The 16,853-nt window shown below is 37.1% G+C and overlaps 1 protein-coding gene across 14 annotated transcripts; it reads right to left on the bottom strand.

Moving 5' to 3' along the window:
* Positions 1 to 229: 229 nt before the first annotated feature.
* Positions 230 to 7,400, bottom strand: LOC136235681 (uncharacterized). Of its 14 annotated transcripts, none has more exons than XR_010691887.1 (11): positions 7,081 to 7,400; positions 6,920 to 6,945; positions 6,121 to 6,274; positions 5,398 to 5,561; positions 4,317 to 4,451; positions 3,540 to 3,649; positions 2,243 to 2,302; positions 2,127 to 2,167; positions 1,841 to 1,962; positions 1,675 to 1,745; positions 231 to 1,563 (listed from the first exon to the last, which is right to left on the bottom strand). XR_010691887.1 is itself a non-coding variant. In XM_066025542.1 (10 exons), exons 6-10 carry the CDS (start codon positions 1,841 to 1,843, stop codon positions 662 to 664), a joined length of 546 nt encoding a protein of 181 aa, XP_065881614.1. In that variant the 5' UTR covers positions 1,844 to 3,719; positions 4,317 to 4,451; positions 5,398 to 5,561; positions 6,121 to 6,274; positions 6,920 to 6,945; positions 7,081 to 7,400; the 3' UTR covers positions 230 to 661. The 14 variants fall into 14 exon arrangements, 2 of the variants coding, with proteins under 2 accessions (XP_065881614.1, XP_065881615.1); XR_010691880.1 differs by having other exon boundaries at positions 236 to 1,563; positions 1,675 to 1,749; XR_010691882.1 differs by having other exon boundaries at positions 236 to 1,563; positions 1,675 to 1,749; positions 5,530 to 5,561.
* Positions 7,401 to 16,853: the final 9,453 nt, after the last annotated feature.

Here is a 16,853-nt window from a genome sequence, read left to right as displayed (position 1 = left end):
AAGCAAATATTCTCATCAAAGTATTTATAATGATTTAAAATCTTCTCATTAAAATACAATGATAATAATTTTATCCTTATTAAAATATTTTTTAAGGATAAGCAAATATTCTCATCAAAGTATTTATAATGATTTAAAATCTTCTCATTAAAATGTTTATAATGATAAAAAAAAATCATCTCAAAAAAATGTTTAAAATGATTAAAAATCTTCTCATTAAAGTGTTTCAAGTTTTTATAATGATATTTCTCCTCATTAATGATATTATTTGAACTAAAATTGTAAATAATAAAATCAATAAAATTTTGGATTGAAGGGAGCTCTGAATTGCATTTCCACAAAATCTGATCAAGCAAAAACAACACAAATTTGTAGTTTCACCTTTTTCCCCTAATTGCAAATCTTATAGATTTTACCTAAGCCACGGACCAAGAGCCTCCTTTATGCCAGAGTAATTATGAATTATGTACAAATGCAAGGAAATAAATTATAAATACTAAACACCTAAACAAGAAAGACTGGAAAAAAAATATATGAATTAACTTGAATATTGGAATTGGATTTAAACATCAAGCTTAGTCAGAGAAATAAGTCACTATAAATTCCTTGTAGTAATGAAAACTCTCTCACTTGCAACAATCTAATAGAGATGCCTCTAAGTCTAAATTGCAATTATATAAGCTATCTTTGCAGAAAAGTGTGCATTCTTTGCATTATGAAAGTATTCAATTAAACATGTTCTAAAACTGGTATACCAGTCCAAAACTGGTCCTGCTCTGTAAACAGAAATGGTCCTGTTTTTTGGGCACTCTATAAAGACATAAAATTAATGTCATAACCAGGAATTAATCATTTTTTGTGCTTTACAACTTCAAACTAGTAAGATTAACACAAATAAATCAAGAAATTAGAAACACAAATATACCAAAAATAGTCATGGGGAATCCACAACCATCGCTACGAACATCCTTCCAAGTAACTCCAACAGGGCGAACAACAATTTTGTATCTTTTAACAATCTGGCAATATACATGCTATATGAAGCTTTTAAAAAGGTCAGTTCACCAAAGATTTACAAATATGAATACCTAATCAAATATTTCTCTATTTGTGTGTGCATGACAATATATTTAAAAAGGTCAGTTCACCAAAGATTTACAAATATAGATCATGCATGTTTTGTTGCACATGAATATGCTTTTTATTCATAAAAGTACTTGTAAACATTATCATTCATAAATGGACATTTTCCCATTGTGAAGCAAGTAGTGAGTCCAGTACCCCATTTTCTTTTAGACTGCACATCAATATATTACATTTCTTACAAGTAAAGAGATGTTATAAAATACCTTGACTTCATCATATAGTTTTCTTTCCCAGGCATATAGCCTATCAATGGTTGAGGAATGGCTTCCGGCAATCATGCAGAACTCTTCAACAAAATCGCTATAACAGTCGGAGACATCATCTCTTATGGCTGAGGCAAGTGGATTTTTCGACGACTTTGACCTTGATGATGTTGTTCGCTTCCAAGTAATGAACTTCTCAACATGCTCCGCGGTCCTAAAAAATTGGAGAACATAAAGTTTCACTTTGTTTAGCAATCGAACAACATCACATCTGATTAGCATTTGACAAGTTAAACAACGTGAGTTGTGATGAACAAAAGCTTACCATGAGAAACAAGTGAAGAGTTTCGGTGACAGCAAATTCTGAGAGCTGTAAGAAATGCTGAGGCAGATGAACTGACTGCAAGAATCAGAGTTATTAAAAAGAAGAATAACCATGTGCAATGGTAGAATATGAGGTTGTTTAAAAAAGGAAAGGCTAAAGAAATTACCATATGGGTTAGAGTATCCAACCCTTATATTAGCCTCAATCATCCTTGAAACCTCTCATCCTTGAATCTCCTCTCTTCTTTGAACAGACACAAAGCTTCATTTTTCTCTGCTTTCGAGTTCGCTGAACCCATTCGACCCAAAAAAATAAAGAAGTTTTCCAATCATAGAGGAAACAAAAACAAACACAGAGGAAGCTTTACAATCACAGATCAATATATAGAATCAAGTATCTGAAGTAGCAGGTTGTGCAATTTTATCCATTCATAAGCAGCCAATAGAATATACCTTAGATGTTGAAATATTTTCTGGCTTCAAGTCTCTATAAACTATACATGCAGCGAACATGTCAAATTTCATTAATTAATATGTAGATAAAACTATACATTTAGCTTAATTTCTACCTTGAAAGTGAAGATACTCCCATGGAAGGTCTACTTCTGCAACATAAAATCTGTCAATTGCTTAAGAAAAAAAAGACAATATTTTAAGGGCAAGCAAGCTATCGTGACATGTTCAGACCATAAAAATAGAAAACATGTAGACATTATAAAAGTTACGTAATCATGACACTAACATCATTCATCCCACCAGTAGTTGCCCATCATCATGTACACTTGATGTAGAAAAACACACAAACTCCATCTCTATGCTTTATATAATCGTTCATCCCGCATATTATCCCTAACTCAACATATTGTACAAATTTTATGTCATGACAAAATAAACCAACTAACTCTCTCTTTTGATTTGATCATTCTTGTACCATTTGCCAAACAAAATGAAAATAGATAATACATGTATCAATTCCTGTTAAAGGAAAACCAGAGGTCGTACTCTAAAGGATGAATTACCAAACACTAATAGAAATCATGTTAAGTGAAACAGTTTAATCCACACTGAGCCATTAGGATCAAGTAAGACCTCTGATTCTCCACCTAAACTATCATTATCAATTCCAACAAATTGAACAGTATTTTAAAAAAAACACAAATATAATTAAGTTCTGCTATATCAAATTGAAACTCTGATTCTATTAAGCAAACTGCTAATCTGCACGTAAAGAATACAATTAAGCTCTCAACACGTTATCCCTCAATTGCACCTGCTTCTTCACGATTATCAGATAGCACAGTAATTTGTGGCAGCAATCGCAACACAAGATCTAAGAATAATCTGAAATAACATAATAAAAAAAGGCACACACACTGAATGGCAACAAACCAAAGTAAGTGGTATCTAGAAATAACCATGACTTTTAGTTTTAGCTTTTAACAGTAGCCATAAGTAACAATTTGAAAGTTTTGCTATCTTTCATACATTTTTAGAACGATCCAAGAACAATTCAAGACGTAATGTCAAAAAACAACTTCCCTTAATCAAATGCCTTGTATTATATATGTGTATAGGACTTAAATATGTAAAAATATCATTGGAAAGAAAAGAGACTTAGTAAGGCATTGCTTGATTGCAGCACATTGCCTGATTTTAATCCTTTGGCGATATAAATAAAGCCAACTCAGTAAGGCTCTTGCAACCAGTCAAAAGCTTCAGTCATGACAGTAAACGAACAGTGTGAAGATGGTGATTGCACATAAATTAGTAGAACAGTTTTTGGATATTGAAACGGTGAAAAGAAGAAGGCTGCTAAAAAAAACAAAGCAAGAAAAAAAAAAACAGAGAGAGAAACAGAGTACGAACAAAATTCTCCAATCGCCTCAAGTCTAAGCATTCCGATGTTGTGGCCACCATTAACTTGGGGATGGGTCAGTTCTCTGTAACCAATGGAAATTGCTTCCAAACCCTTGTCACTGAGGAAATAACAATCACTAGAGTAAGATTTTCAACTTCTTACACCCACCTCCAATGACACACAAGCCCCTGAAGAGTAAAATGAAGAAACTTCAGTCATCATGAATTGCCAGAGTTATTTAAAAACCCAAGATAATATATTCGAAGCTCTAAGCAAAGGAAATGTAACAGAGGGTGGTGAAACTATGCATCCTATGACACCAATCTAGGACAAAGTGGTTGTTCTGCTCTGCTCTAGATGATGTTTTACTCCTTTACCTCACAACAATACAATATCCAATAACACCAAAGAAAGTTTCTGATTCATCATTTTACGCACTACTTGTGAATGATAAAATTTTGAAATTTTTCATCTGGGGTCCATGAGTACAAGCTCCTATACTAATGAAATAATTCAAAAATAGTTCCTAACATCTAGCATCCATTAGATAACAAGGAAATAAGAAGTCAGAGGACATGCAAATCAGTAGCAGAGCTTCACTTATAGAGCATCGTCTAAGAAAATAATTGATCCAAAATTAAAATCAGCAAGATATATCACAAAACAATTGAGGTTTGAACCTTTTTTCTCCTGCACATAGTCATTAAAGGGACAACAAATCCCTAAACCCAAGCCATTTGCATATGGTTAAAAACAAACTGAATGGTTCATCCATCATTTCTAACCTTGAACGAATATTACGCTTTACAGGAGAACGCCTATCTGGTCCTTCCAGACACATGAATTGTTGATACATGATTCTTCAATTTGAACCCATTGGTCCATGATAAAGGCCTCACTGGAAACGTGGCACAAGAACCCTGTAAAATAGACAAAAACAGTCTTCGGAATTTCAGATCAAATTTAAACATAAGAGGCCGTGAAATTATTATATAACTTAAGTATGTAACAGAACATGATACACCCAAATGCTAAACATAGGACCACACGAGAAAAATTGGGTGCATAACCTCGTGAGCTTTAATTTACTTGGGTAAGGTGCACACATAACTGAAATCTAGGAGATTTCATGCTTTTGAACAGTGAGCCTAAATCATTATCCCGTCATGAATAGAAAACTAGTAGAACTGACTGATATTTCCTCACATGTATTCCTGACATTCTAATTGGAATATTTGGACCAAATAGATATTTATCACATAAAAAAATTAAAAAAAAAAATCAAAACGCATCCCTTAACTGGATTTACTCAAGTAATCCTCTCAACTTAAACCAAAACAAAACCTTCCCTAGTCATGCATCAGATATTAATTTCTCCAAATTCATAGACAACGAACGAAAATAGAAAAATAAGCATTTGAACAAGGTAATAAAAAATGAAAATACTAATAAATACTATCTCAACAACGCGAGGTGAAATTATTGATTCAACTTCCATTACCTAGCATGGACACTATCAAATCATTAAGACAATAACTGCAGAAATCATAGACAAACAACAAAACACTGTAGTAAACACAATTGTGACCCTTTTGATAGCCAATTTGCCAAATTAAATTCATCACATCACATGTTATTACCAAAATATTATTACAAGGATAAAAGCCAGTCGAACAAAAGCGGAAAAAAAGGAAGGGAGTGCTCTCTCTGTTCACCTTTTTCCCCTAATTGCAATCGAGGTCAGAGACAAGGTCACAGACCTATGGGTAGTGATGTTTAGGATTTAGGTTTCAGTAAGGGGTGTCAAGCCATGATTCACAAATAGCAAGCAACACATCCAAACAAGAAAGGAATTTGCATAATTACATGGCTCATCCTGATAAAGTACTTTTCCATTACTTATACAGCTCCCTGCAACAATATCGCAAGTACACTATCCCATGATATGCAAAATCATATCTATAGAGTGAAGTCAAGTCTTCTGTAGTGTTACACTACCCCGTGTTTCACAGAAGTCACATAGCTTGGACCTAGATCATCAGTTGAACCCCATATAATTAGATTTCAACACTCTGATCCAAAAAAGAAGCAAGAGTAAAAACAATTTAACTTTCATAATAAGGACGATAAAAATCAAATGAGTGAAAGAGTAAACATATCAAAGAAGCAACTAAAGTTAAACTAATTAAAATTGCAGTAAGGAGACAGTACAAATTTATAGCTTTATACAATCATCCTCCAATCCAACTAAAATTCAATTTTAACATGAAAACGTAAGAGATGTTAAAAATGCAAATTGAAATTAAATTTTACCAAAATCAAATGGCTACTTCATAATGATTTTTTGTTTAAGGAAAAAACACATAATTTTGCATCACTGGTTTGAACTCGGAAAATCTAAAGTTATGAACTCAAACTAAAATCAAAATTGAAGCTCAAAACTCCTCAGAATTGTGTCAATGCTTAGTCCACTTTGGCAATGGGTTAATTGCCTCCCCCTTACAAAGCCTGACGTGTAGATACATATTGCTAATCTAAGTAGACATTCATGATAAATTTTGCATTTGTAAAGACTCACATGTGACATACCCATGTTTGATTAAGTGTCTGCAGTTGTGAAACAAAGTTGTATTGACTAAAGTGAAGAGTAAGAGCAATGGAGGTAATAGAAGAACCATTTCCTTACTTGCTCCCTCTACTTCCAAATGACATTTAAAGCAAGCAGATTTCTTCCCATGGACTCCTACATCAGGTAATTGAAATTAGTGTATGAATTAAGTTGATGCTTGGCACTATCAAGCGAATGGTAGTAGACAGAAAGGAGAAACAGGAAGGTCAGGCAGCTTCGTAAGGAGAAACAGGAAGGTCAGGAACATCCTTATGTAACAGCATCGAGAGAAATGCCTCGACCTAGCCCCTATGCTAATTTCCTCTACTCATTAAATGCAACATAAGCCATCATGTGATAAATAACAGAATGTTACACTTGTCATTTAAATCAAATACCAAAATTAGCACGTTAATGGATCAACTTGATACTGAAAGTTTATTTTGACCCTGCAATGGACTTGCTCCTTTCGATTTCTGTTTTGAACTTCAATTTTTGTCTTTAGATTACACATAACATTAGCAGTAAGTTTATGAAATTACTCAACTTGAACTTCAATTTTTGTCTTAAAATTACACATTACCCTTAACCAAAGATCATAAATCACAAAATTCAAGAAGTTATGCAGATGCTCAATCTTAATGTTGTATTAAACCGCCAAAACCCCAAAATTCAGTTATAACAAGCAATTTGTTAACACAATGAACAAGGGAGAACAAAACTTGTCACGGGACCGAACAAATAAAACAAGCCCAAACAACCAAAATTATGAGTACATACCCCCCAAACATGGTCGAGTTTCGTTCCTGAAACAAAATGAGTAATTAATTTCAGCAGTAGAAACTCTAACCTGATTCACAAATTAACAAGAAAAGGCACCAAATTCATTCAAAATTAACACAAACCTAAAGAAACCCCGTTTAATTAAGAAGTTAACTCACCTAATGAAGCATAATCTGGCCCTTGATGGTTGTGAGGGGTCCGCACGCATCAGGTGCCTTCCAAAACACAATCCGCGCTAGTATCCTTATGATGGTTTGAGACATTCAAAATGATGGAAGTGGAGAGAGAGGGGTGACCGTCTGATAAAAATCGAGAGAGGAAGAGAGGTGGGTGATTGAGAGGCTAGGACGCAGATTGAGAGAGAAAGAGGAGAGGGTTTCGATTTTAGCAAAGAGGGTAGCTGAGGTGAGCAAAACCTAACAAGGGCGGAGAAAGAAAAATTGTTCCGACTAGATATTTGAAAAGTCTGATGAAGAGGTCGAATTGAGATTGAGAGGAAAGGGAAGATAGACTTGTTGGTCCCTTATAACGTGACAAGTTAGTTCCAAGGGGCATAGAAACTATTTAAAATTTTGTCCGTTAAAGCTGACTTCTTTTCTTATGAAAAGATTTACACAGCGTCACTTAGTAGATTCAAGACACAAACTTAGTCAACTTGTGACTAAGTCTGCTTCTTTACTTGAGTCTGGAAATAGCACTTAGAGTCTATTCCTGAACTCAGCTTCTTAGTAGACTTAACTCAGCGTGAATTCTTTACTTAGTCAGTTTTATAGCAAGCAATATGTATTAAATGAGTTTAAGGGTTAGAAAGATATTACTCAGCAGACTTATCCTGGTTCGACCTTTCCGCCTCCGGAACTCGTTTCGAGCTTTTTGAATTCTCTACTGAGCTCTTTAAAGATAGAGCACGAAACCTTTTACGGATAAAAGCTGAGTATAACAAGAGTACCTTCCTCTATACCTCTACTCACTCCTCTATCTACCGCTTAGTACTATAACCGAGTGCTCAGCCTCTCCTTTCTATTCTTCTAGAAATGATAAAGTGTTTGCCCTAAACAACAATTGCTAAGACACTTTAGATGATTGAAAATCACTATAGACTTTTACATAATAATATAGAAATTGGTGTAAGGTATTTGCATTGCTTTTCTCATAGAAACTTCAAGTATGAATTTGGTCAGCGTTTCGACTAATTGAAGATCTGCATCGATTGAAGCAAATGGATGGCCTTTATATAGTGACACTTGAGGCGCCTGGTCATTTCGAATTTCGAAATAACCGTTGGAGGGAAACGGCTTCCTGTCGTTGTCATTCTGGGCGTGCTCAGCGTCGTTGGCCAATAGGATTCACGCATCTTGTGTCCACGGCAGCTTTTCGTCCTTGAAACAGAATGTTTCGACATTTAAGGCAAAGTCCACGAGACAGCTTCCTGCGCCCTCTGAACTTTACCCGAAGTAGAATTACTTTGTCTGGAAGTTGATCGTTGTCTGCCGCTGTCCAGACTGCATTGTCGTCCAACTCAGCAGCTTCCATATGAAGCTTTTGCTTCGAAAGCTTCTCGATCCTTCTTTCGCTGAGTTGTCGTTTTACTTGATATGGCTTCGTTTTGAACTCTTGGGCCGAATGGTCTTGATGTGTTGACTTGGGCTTGACTTTCACTTTAAGGGCCTTTGGGCTTTTTAATCTTAATGTCTTATAAACAATTAAACTCAACATTGAACAAACACATTAGTGTAATCAATCAAAGCATTTAAATTTAATGTGTTAGAATATTTTTATCATTACTTAGATAATTTTGTCAAATCAAAATCTTGTGGAAAGGTGTTTCAACAAACTCCCCCATTTTGATGTTGGCAAAAATATTCAGTCAAGAACTCAATGTTGAGCTCCCCCATGATTGTTGACCTTATCTTACTCAGTATACTCCCCCGTAAGGGTTGAGCGGCTGACTTAGATTTACTTTAAACATTTCAAGTAAGTCTTGTTGAAACACCTTTCCACAAGATTTTGATTTGACAAAATCATCCATGATTAAGAGGCAATTAAATTTAAATGCTTTGATTTAATTGTACTAATGTGTTTGTTCAATATTGAGTGCAAAAATATATATAAAGTTAGACAGGTCAAAAGTCAGCATAAGCCAAAGCTGAGTGGAACGAAACTCAGCATGAAAGAATAGAAGCTGAGTAAAGTAGAACTCAGCATCAGAAGCTTCCTTCAAAGTTGCCAGAACGAAGCTGACTAAATCAAAAGACTCCTTCAGAATTATACAAACAGAACGGAGCTGACTAAGAAGGAACTCAGCATGGAAGTTGAACATTCGAAAATAACAAATGAAGCTGAGTGATAGTCAGGACAGCATGAAGGTTCCGTTTACTAAAAGACAAAGTCTGCCAATCTTCTGCACCAATAATTGAAGCCTCGAAAATACAAAGAAGACTAATTCCAAGAATCATGGGTCAATGGATTATTGGTAAAAGACAACTGGCACAAAAAGACAAGTCTGATGCAAGAAGACAAAACCTGACGCCTGAAGAAAACAGAGGAAGGGAATGGCGGAACAGACTGAAGCTGACCTGAAGCTGTCTGCTAAAAGAGCCGTTTTGGACTTAACGGCTAAATCATCTCAAATGATCAAATCTTCAGAATTTCATCTATAAAAGGACAATGGTAGTTCTTGGATCATTCGCCGAAGTATCAAAAAGAAAAATACAAGAGAGAAAATCTTCAAAGCACTCAAATACAAAAGATCTTACACTGAATCTTCCATTCTTTGTGTAAATGCTAGATTGATTGTTTTGTAATCATCTAAGGTGTTCTTTAGTTGAAAAAGAACAAGTGTGTAATCAATAAGTATATTGAGAGTGTTGAGCTGAGTACTTGGTTGTAAGTATTCAGTGGTAGAAAAATCTAAGTGCTGGGTTGTAGTACTTAGTAGGAGCTGAGTAGACGAATAGAGGACGTACTCTTGCATACTCACTGCCTTGTAAAGGGTTTGTGCTCTACCTTGAAAGAGCTCAGTATTGATTGAAAATCCCAGGAGGAACTGGGGACTGGACGTAGGCAGAGAGGCCGAACCAGGATAAGTCGTGCTGAGTAACTTCTAAACTCTTTCTCTCAATATATATATATATATGTGTGTGTGTGTGTGTGTGTGTGCATGTGTTGCTTGTGAAATTTACTCAACTTATAAATTGCTAAAACTGAAACTGAGTAAATCTGAGTGCTAAGTTGGAAGCTGTCAATTCCCAATTCTCGAGTCAAGCAGTCTTAGTCAGCATAGTACTAAAACTGTCTGACTAATCAACCGGCCGTGCTGACCAACACGCTGAGTTATCTAACTCTTAAAATAACTCTAAGTCAGCTTAATTAAACGCGAAAAAGTTATATTAGTTCCTAACCCCCCCTTTGGAACTAATTACTAGGGACCAACAAGTGGTATCAGAGCCTAAGCTCTCTACTCAAAGATCTAAGAATCTTGAGCTGATCCCTAAAAATGGGTGAGAATAGCACTCGGTTCCTTCCAGGAAACCAAACAACACAGATACTCCCTGAGGGATTATCAATCACTAGACCTCCCCTATTCTTTGGGTCAAATTATACATTCTGGAAGAATAGGATGAAGAACTTTATACAAGCCACAAACATGAGTGCATGGCTTGCAATTGTTCAAGGTCCACATGTGCCATACAAAACTGTTAACAACAAACAACAACAAAGCCTTAGTCCCGAAATGATTCGGGGTCGGCTAACATGAACCATCATATAAAACCGTGAAAATCAAGTCGTGTCAGCGACACAGATTCGCTCCCTCCACTCCGTCCTATCCACTACCATATTTTCCTCAATTCCCAATAAACTCATATCACTCTCGATCACCCTCCTCCAAGTTTGCTTAGGTCTTCCCCTACCCCTCACCACTACATCCCTTTGCCACTCTTCGGTTCTCCTAACTGGCGCATCAAGCGCTCTACGTCTCACATGGCCAAACCACTTTAATCGGTTTTCTCTCATTTTATTCTCAATAGATGTGACCCCTACTTTTATCCTAATTATTTCATTACGCACCCGGTCCTTTCTCGTGTGACCACACATCCATCTCAACATACGCATCTCCGCCACCGACATCTTATGGATGTGGCAGTGTTTCACTGCCCAACACTCCGTACCATATAACAATGCTGGTCTAATTGCCGTCCGGTAGAATTTTCCCTTCAATCTATTAGGCAAACTCTAGAATCTAGAGGCTTTAAGTTGAGTCGAAGTAAGACAGAATATTTGGAGTGTAAGTTTAGCGGCCGTAAGAGTAGGGAGGCAGGGACAATCACTGCCCAACTCTCCCATACAAAACTGTTAACAATGAGAAAATTGTTAAAAGTGAGGCTGAGTGGACAGAGGATGACCTCAGAAAATTACAAAATAATGCTTCGGCTATCAATATGCTTCACTGTGCTTTAGATGCTGCAGAATACAATAAGATTTCAGGTTGTGAGTCAGCACAGGAGATCTGGAAGAAGCTGGAAGTAACTTATGAAGGCACCAGCAAGGTCAAGGAATCCAAAGTGAACCAACACATGCGATTGTATGAGCTGTTCGAGATGACTGACAATGAGGACATCTCAGCAATGAATGTCAGGTTCACCAACATAATAAATGAGCTTAAAAGACTCGGTAAGAATTTCACTGAAGAAGAACAAGTGAAGAAGATCTTACGAAGTCTTCCCAAAAGCTGGCAAGCTAAGAAGACAGCTGTAGAGGAAGCTCAGGACCTGACCACATACAAATATGATGAGCTGATCGGTTCCTTGCTGACCCATGAAATTTCAATGAAAAACTTTGAAGCTAAAGAAAAATCTGAGGACAAGAAACAGAAATCACTAGTGATGAAAGCTGACTCCACAGAAGCTGAGTCAACTGATGATGAGGAAATGGCCATGTTCACCAGAAAAATGAAAAAGCTGTTCAGAAGAAGTGAAAGAAATGGTAAGCGGCCATACAAGAGAGGAGACAGATATAAAGCTGAGTCTAGTGACACCAGATACAAAAAGGACAGCTCCAAGCCTGTCACATGTTATGAGTGCCGTCAAACTGGGCACATTAAGTCAAGCTGTCCTAATCTAAAGAAAGATAAGAATGGAACCAAAAAGGCAATGGTGGCCACGTGGAGTGACAGTGATGAGTCGACATCATCTGAAGCTGAGCAAAATGAAACAGCCAACATATGTTTCATGCCAGATGATGGAGCTGACCAATCTCAGTCTGAGCAAGCTGACCTCTCTGGAGATTCTGATCAGGAGGAAAACAACAATGAGGTAACATCCTTACTTTTGCTTAGAAACGAAATGGTAAATGCCCTGAGTGACTTATATACACTAACTAAGAAGTGTAACAAAAATTTTAAGGCACTCAGCAGGCGATGTGACGAGATTGAAGAGGTCAAGTTGAGTGACCTCCGATATCTCCTCCAGGACAACTCTGATTTACATACCAACATGTAAATCTTACATAAGTTTGTCACAGAGGTTCAAACTGAGTCAAAGAAACTTAGAAAGTATGTCACAACTTTACAAAACCAAATAAAAGGTTCAACTAAGAATAAACCCCATGCTGAGTACTCAGGTACTGGTCAGCATAAACAGTTTACTCATTGTAGCTGTTGTGGGAAGAAAGGACACACAAAAGCTGTGTGCTGGCATAACAAACAGACTGTCCAATGTGACTTCTATGGTAAGAAAGGTCATACTACCAAGGTATGCTGGCATGCTCAGCACAACAATGCTGACCACACTCATCATCACCCTCAAAGGGTAACTATGTGTGGCTTTTGTGGTAAAAGTGGCCATACTTCAAATGTATGTCGTCACAAGTTAAAATATGACTTTGCACCTGTCTACACTAACAAGAAAGGACCCAAAAAGAATTGGGTACCTAAAAACGAATAGTTTAAAATGCAAGTCAGCTTGACATGCGTGGAGAAATCAAAACTTTGGTATATAGACAGCGCATGTTCAAGACACATGACAGGTGATGAAACTCAGTTCATCACACTAGAGCTTAAACGAGGTGGAAGCGTAAGCTTTGGAGACAACAAGAAGGGTAAGATAGTCGGCTCAGGTACTATCGGAGGTAACCCAACCATTGAGTTTGTCTCCTTAGTTAAAGGTCTCAAATACAATCTGCTGAGTGTAGCTCAGCTTTGCAAGAGCGGCAGAAAGGTTGTATTTGATGATACTAAGTGTCAAATACTCGAGGGAAATACAAATGAATTGATTTTAACTGCCCCTCGTGTAGAAAATGTATACATGTTGAACTTAGAAAAACAGTTTTCTAAAAACATATGCTTAGTGTCTAAAGAGGACAACTCCTGGCTATAGCATAGAAGAATTGGGCATGTCAGCATGGACCTTCTTGCCAAATTAGCTAGAAAGCAATTAGTTGAGGGATTACCCAAATTAAAGTTTGAAAAAAATCAATTGTGTAAAGCTTGTCAGCAAGGCAAACAAACTAAAAAGTCATTTCATAGCAAAAATATTGTCTCAACCAAAAGACCATTGGAATTACTACACTTGGATCTTTTCGGACCCATCCAGCCACTCAGCTTGGGAGGTAAGAAATTTTCCTTGGTTATTGTAGATGATTTCTCTCGGTACACTTGGATCATCTTGCTGAGTAGCAAGGATGAAACTTTTGAAATGTTTACCACATTGATTAAAAAGCTTGAAAATGACAAAGACCTAAGAGTAGCTCACATTAGAAGCAACAATGGTGGAGAATTCAAAAACCAACAGTTTGATGAATTTTGTGAAACCAGCGGTATTGACCGCAATTTCTCCGCTCCTAGAACACCTCAACAAAATGGGGTTGTTGAAAGGAAAAATAGAACTATTGTCGAAATAGCTAGGACAATGTTGAGTGAAAATAGGCTTCCAAAGTACTTCTGGGGTGAAGCTGTTCACACGGCATGTTACATACTGAATAGGGCTCTAGTTAGACCTATACTTAAGAAAACCCCATATGAGGTTTGGAAAGGACGAAAGCCCAACATTGGATACTTTCGTGCCTTTGGGTGTAAATGCTTTATACTCAATACAAAAGACAACCTTGCTAAATTTGATGCTAAAGCTGACGAAGCGATCTTTTTAGGGTACTCAACAAACAGTAAAACATATAGAGTATTTAATAAAAGAACTCAAGTTGTAGAAGAGTCTGTACATGTTGAGTTCGATGAAACTGACCCTACAGGTAAGTCAGCTCAGCTCGAAGAAGATGAACCAAGCTCAGCTTCCGCTGATCAACCAGAAGCCTTTATGTCATCTATACAAGGGCTGACCCAAGGTAAGCAAGAAACTGAAATATCATTTGCTGACCAATCTATTCCTGTAGAGATTGTAGAAACACCTCTTCCAAACGACTCAACATTGCCCAACGAAATTAAGATCCCAAGAGGACACACAGAACAGGCCATTCTTGATGCTGCCAACAACAAGTTGATGACCACAGATCAACTTAGAAAATACCTTAGCAATGTTGCCTTCGTCTCAATGCATGAGCCAAAGAACTTTACCGATGCTGAGCAAGATGAGTATTGGATCAATGCTATGCAAGAAGAACTTGATCAATTCACCAGAAATGAGGTATGAGACTTAGTACCTAAACCTAGGAATCAAAAGCCCATAGGAACCAAGTGGGTCTTTAGAAATAAGCTAGATGAGCATGGAAATGTGATTAGAAACAAAGCTCGACTTGTAGCCCAAGGCTATAGTCAGCAAGAGGGTATAGACTATGGAGAAACATTTGCACCTGTTGCTAGGCTAGAAGCTATACGTATATTGTGTGCCTATGCTAGTTTCATGAATTTTAAACTATATCAAATGGATGTTAAAAGTGCATTTCTTAATGGTTTTATAAACGAAGAGATATATGTTAATCAACCTCCCGGTTTTGAAGATCCAAAATTTCCAAACCACGTTTATAAACTCAAGAAGGCCATATATGGCCTGAAGCAAGCTCCAAGAGCTTGGTATGAAAGGTTGACCAACTTCCTGCTGACCAGGAATTATGTCAGAGGAAAAGCTGACACAACCTTGTTCATTAAGAAAAAGGGTAAACATACCCTACTTGCACAGATATATGTAGATGATATAATATTTGGTGCTACTGACGAATCTTTGTGCAAAGAATTTAGCCAGCAGATGCAAATTGAGTTCGAAATGTCCATGATGGGTGAACTCAACTTCTTCCTTGGACTTCAAATTAAGCAAGGTAAGAATGGTATCTTTATAAGTCAGTCCAAGTACATCAAAGAAATGTTAAAGAAATTCAACATGGTAGATTGCAAACCCATATCGACCCCCATGGGTACTGATACTGTCCTATGCAAAGATGAGAAGAGTAAGTCAATTGATAGTAAACTCTATCGAGGTATGATAGGTTCCTTACTTTATCTCACAGCTAGTAGACCTGATATACAGTACTCAGTATGTTATTGTGCAAGATATCAAGCTGACCTAAGGGAATCTCACTTAATTGCTGTAAAAAGAATTTTTAGATACTTGCAGAGCTCAGTTGATGCAGGTCAATGGTATCCAACTTCAAATGACTTCACACTCATCGGATACACTGATGCTGACTATGGACGAGATAAGCTAGAACGAAAAAGTACTTCGGGAGGATGTCATTTCCTCGGAAGCTGTCTAGTATCTTGGTTCAGCAAGAAGCAATCATCCGTAGCCCTGTCTACAACCGAAGCTGAGTACGTGGCTGCTGGAAGCTGTGTTGCACAAGTCCTATGGATAAAGCAAAAACTTGAGGATTATGGAGTTAAAACAAAGACGATAGAGATCAAATGTGACAACAAGAGTGCCATTGATTTATCTAAGAATCCAGTCCAACACAGCAGGATGAAGCATGTTAGCATAAGACATCACTTCATCAGAGATCACGTACTAAAAGATGAGATCAAGCTGACCTATGTGCCAACAAATGAACAGCTTGCAGATATCTTCACTAAGCCCTTGGCACGAGAACAATTCAATACACTAAGGGAAGCCATCGGTATGTCAAATCCACTCTAAATAAATCTATATGAAAAATTGAATGTTGAGTGATTGCCATGTTGAGTGAAAAGTTGAATGTTTGTGCAAATGCCATGCTGGGTAAATTAACAATAAGAAACTTCTACTCACCTAGTTTGAAATGATCACCCTATGCTGAGCTGACATATACATTGTGTGATTATACTGAGTAGATACAAATATTGAGTAATCACCTTATGCTGAGTAGATGTACATGCTGAGTGATCAACGTATGTTGAGTTATTTAGAGAGAGAAAAATCATGTTAACAAAAACTAGGCACTCAACATCGCGAATGCTTCGAATTCTAGCAAAACCAAAAAGAAACCCACTCGCTTAAAATAAATACCTACACATGTAACTTCTGGCACCTTGGGAAGACGCACATTAATGGCAAATCCTATGCGCCAAAGATGTCATAAATGACAGAATCTTTGTCGGTTGAACGTCCCTAGGTAAAACGGCTAGTTAATGAATAGGGGCCGCCGTAAATCTATATAAAAAGTGGAAGGATCCCCACTCTTCACTCTTTATGCTTGCGATCTCCTGTAATCGAACCTTTCTCTCTCCCTAAACCTCAAAAACCTTCATCTGTAACAATGGCTTCCGACAAAAACGAAATCCCTAAATCTGGCCAAACCTCTGGTAAACCCACTCAAGCTGACCCCGCCGGTTCATCAAAACCAATAGAAAGAAACATGATCAAGGTCCATAAAAAGTTCAACAATTTGGAGGTTCTGAAATGCAGATGGTTCTCTCCAGGATTCGTCACCTTTGAGAAACCGTTCTGTGACTGGATCGAGAAGAACAAATGGACTGGTCTCTTCTCTCTCTCTGGAACAACCTACCCTAGGTTAG

This window comes from Euphorbia lathyris, chromosome 7 (genome assembly GCF_963576675.1).
Source record: "Euphorbia lathyris chromosome 7, ddEupLath1.1, whole genome shotgun sequence".
Lineage (NCBI taxonomy): Eukaryota > Viridiplantae > Streptophyta > Magnoliopsida > Malpighiales > Euphorbiaceae > Euphorbia > Euphorbia lathyris.
The sequence above is the reverse complement of the archived record's forward strand: the minus strand, read 5'-3'. Positions and strand labels throughout refer to the sequence as shown.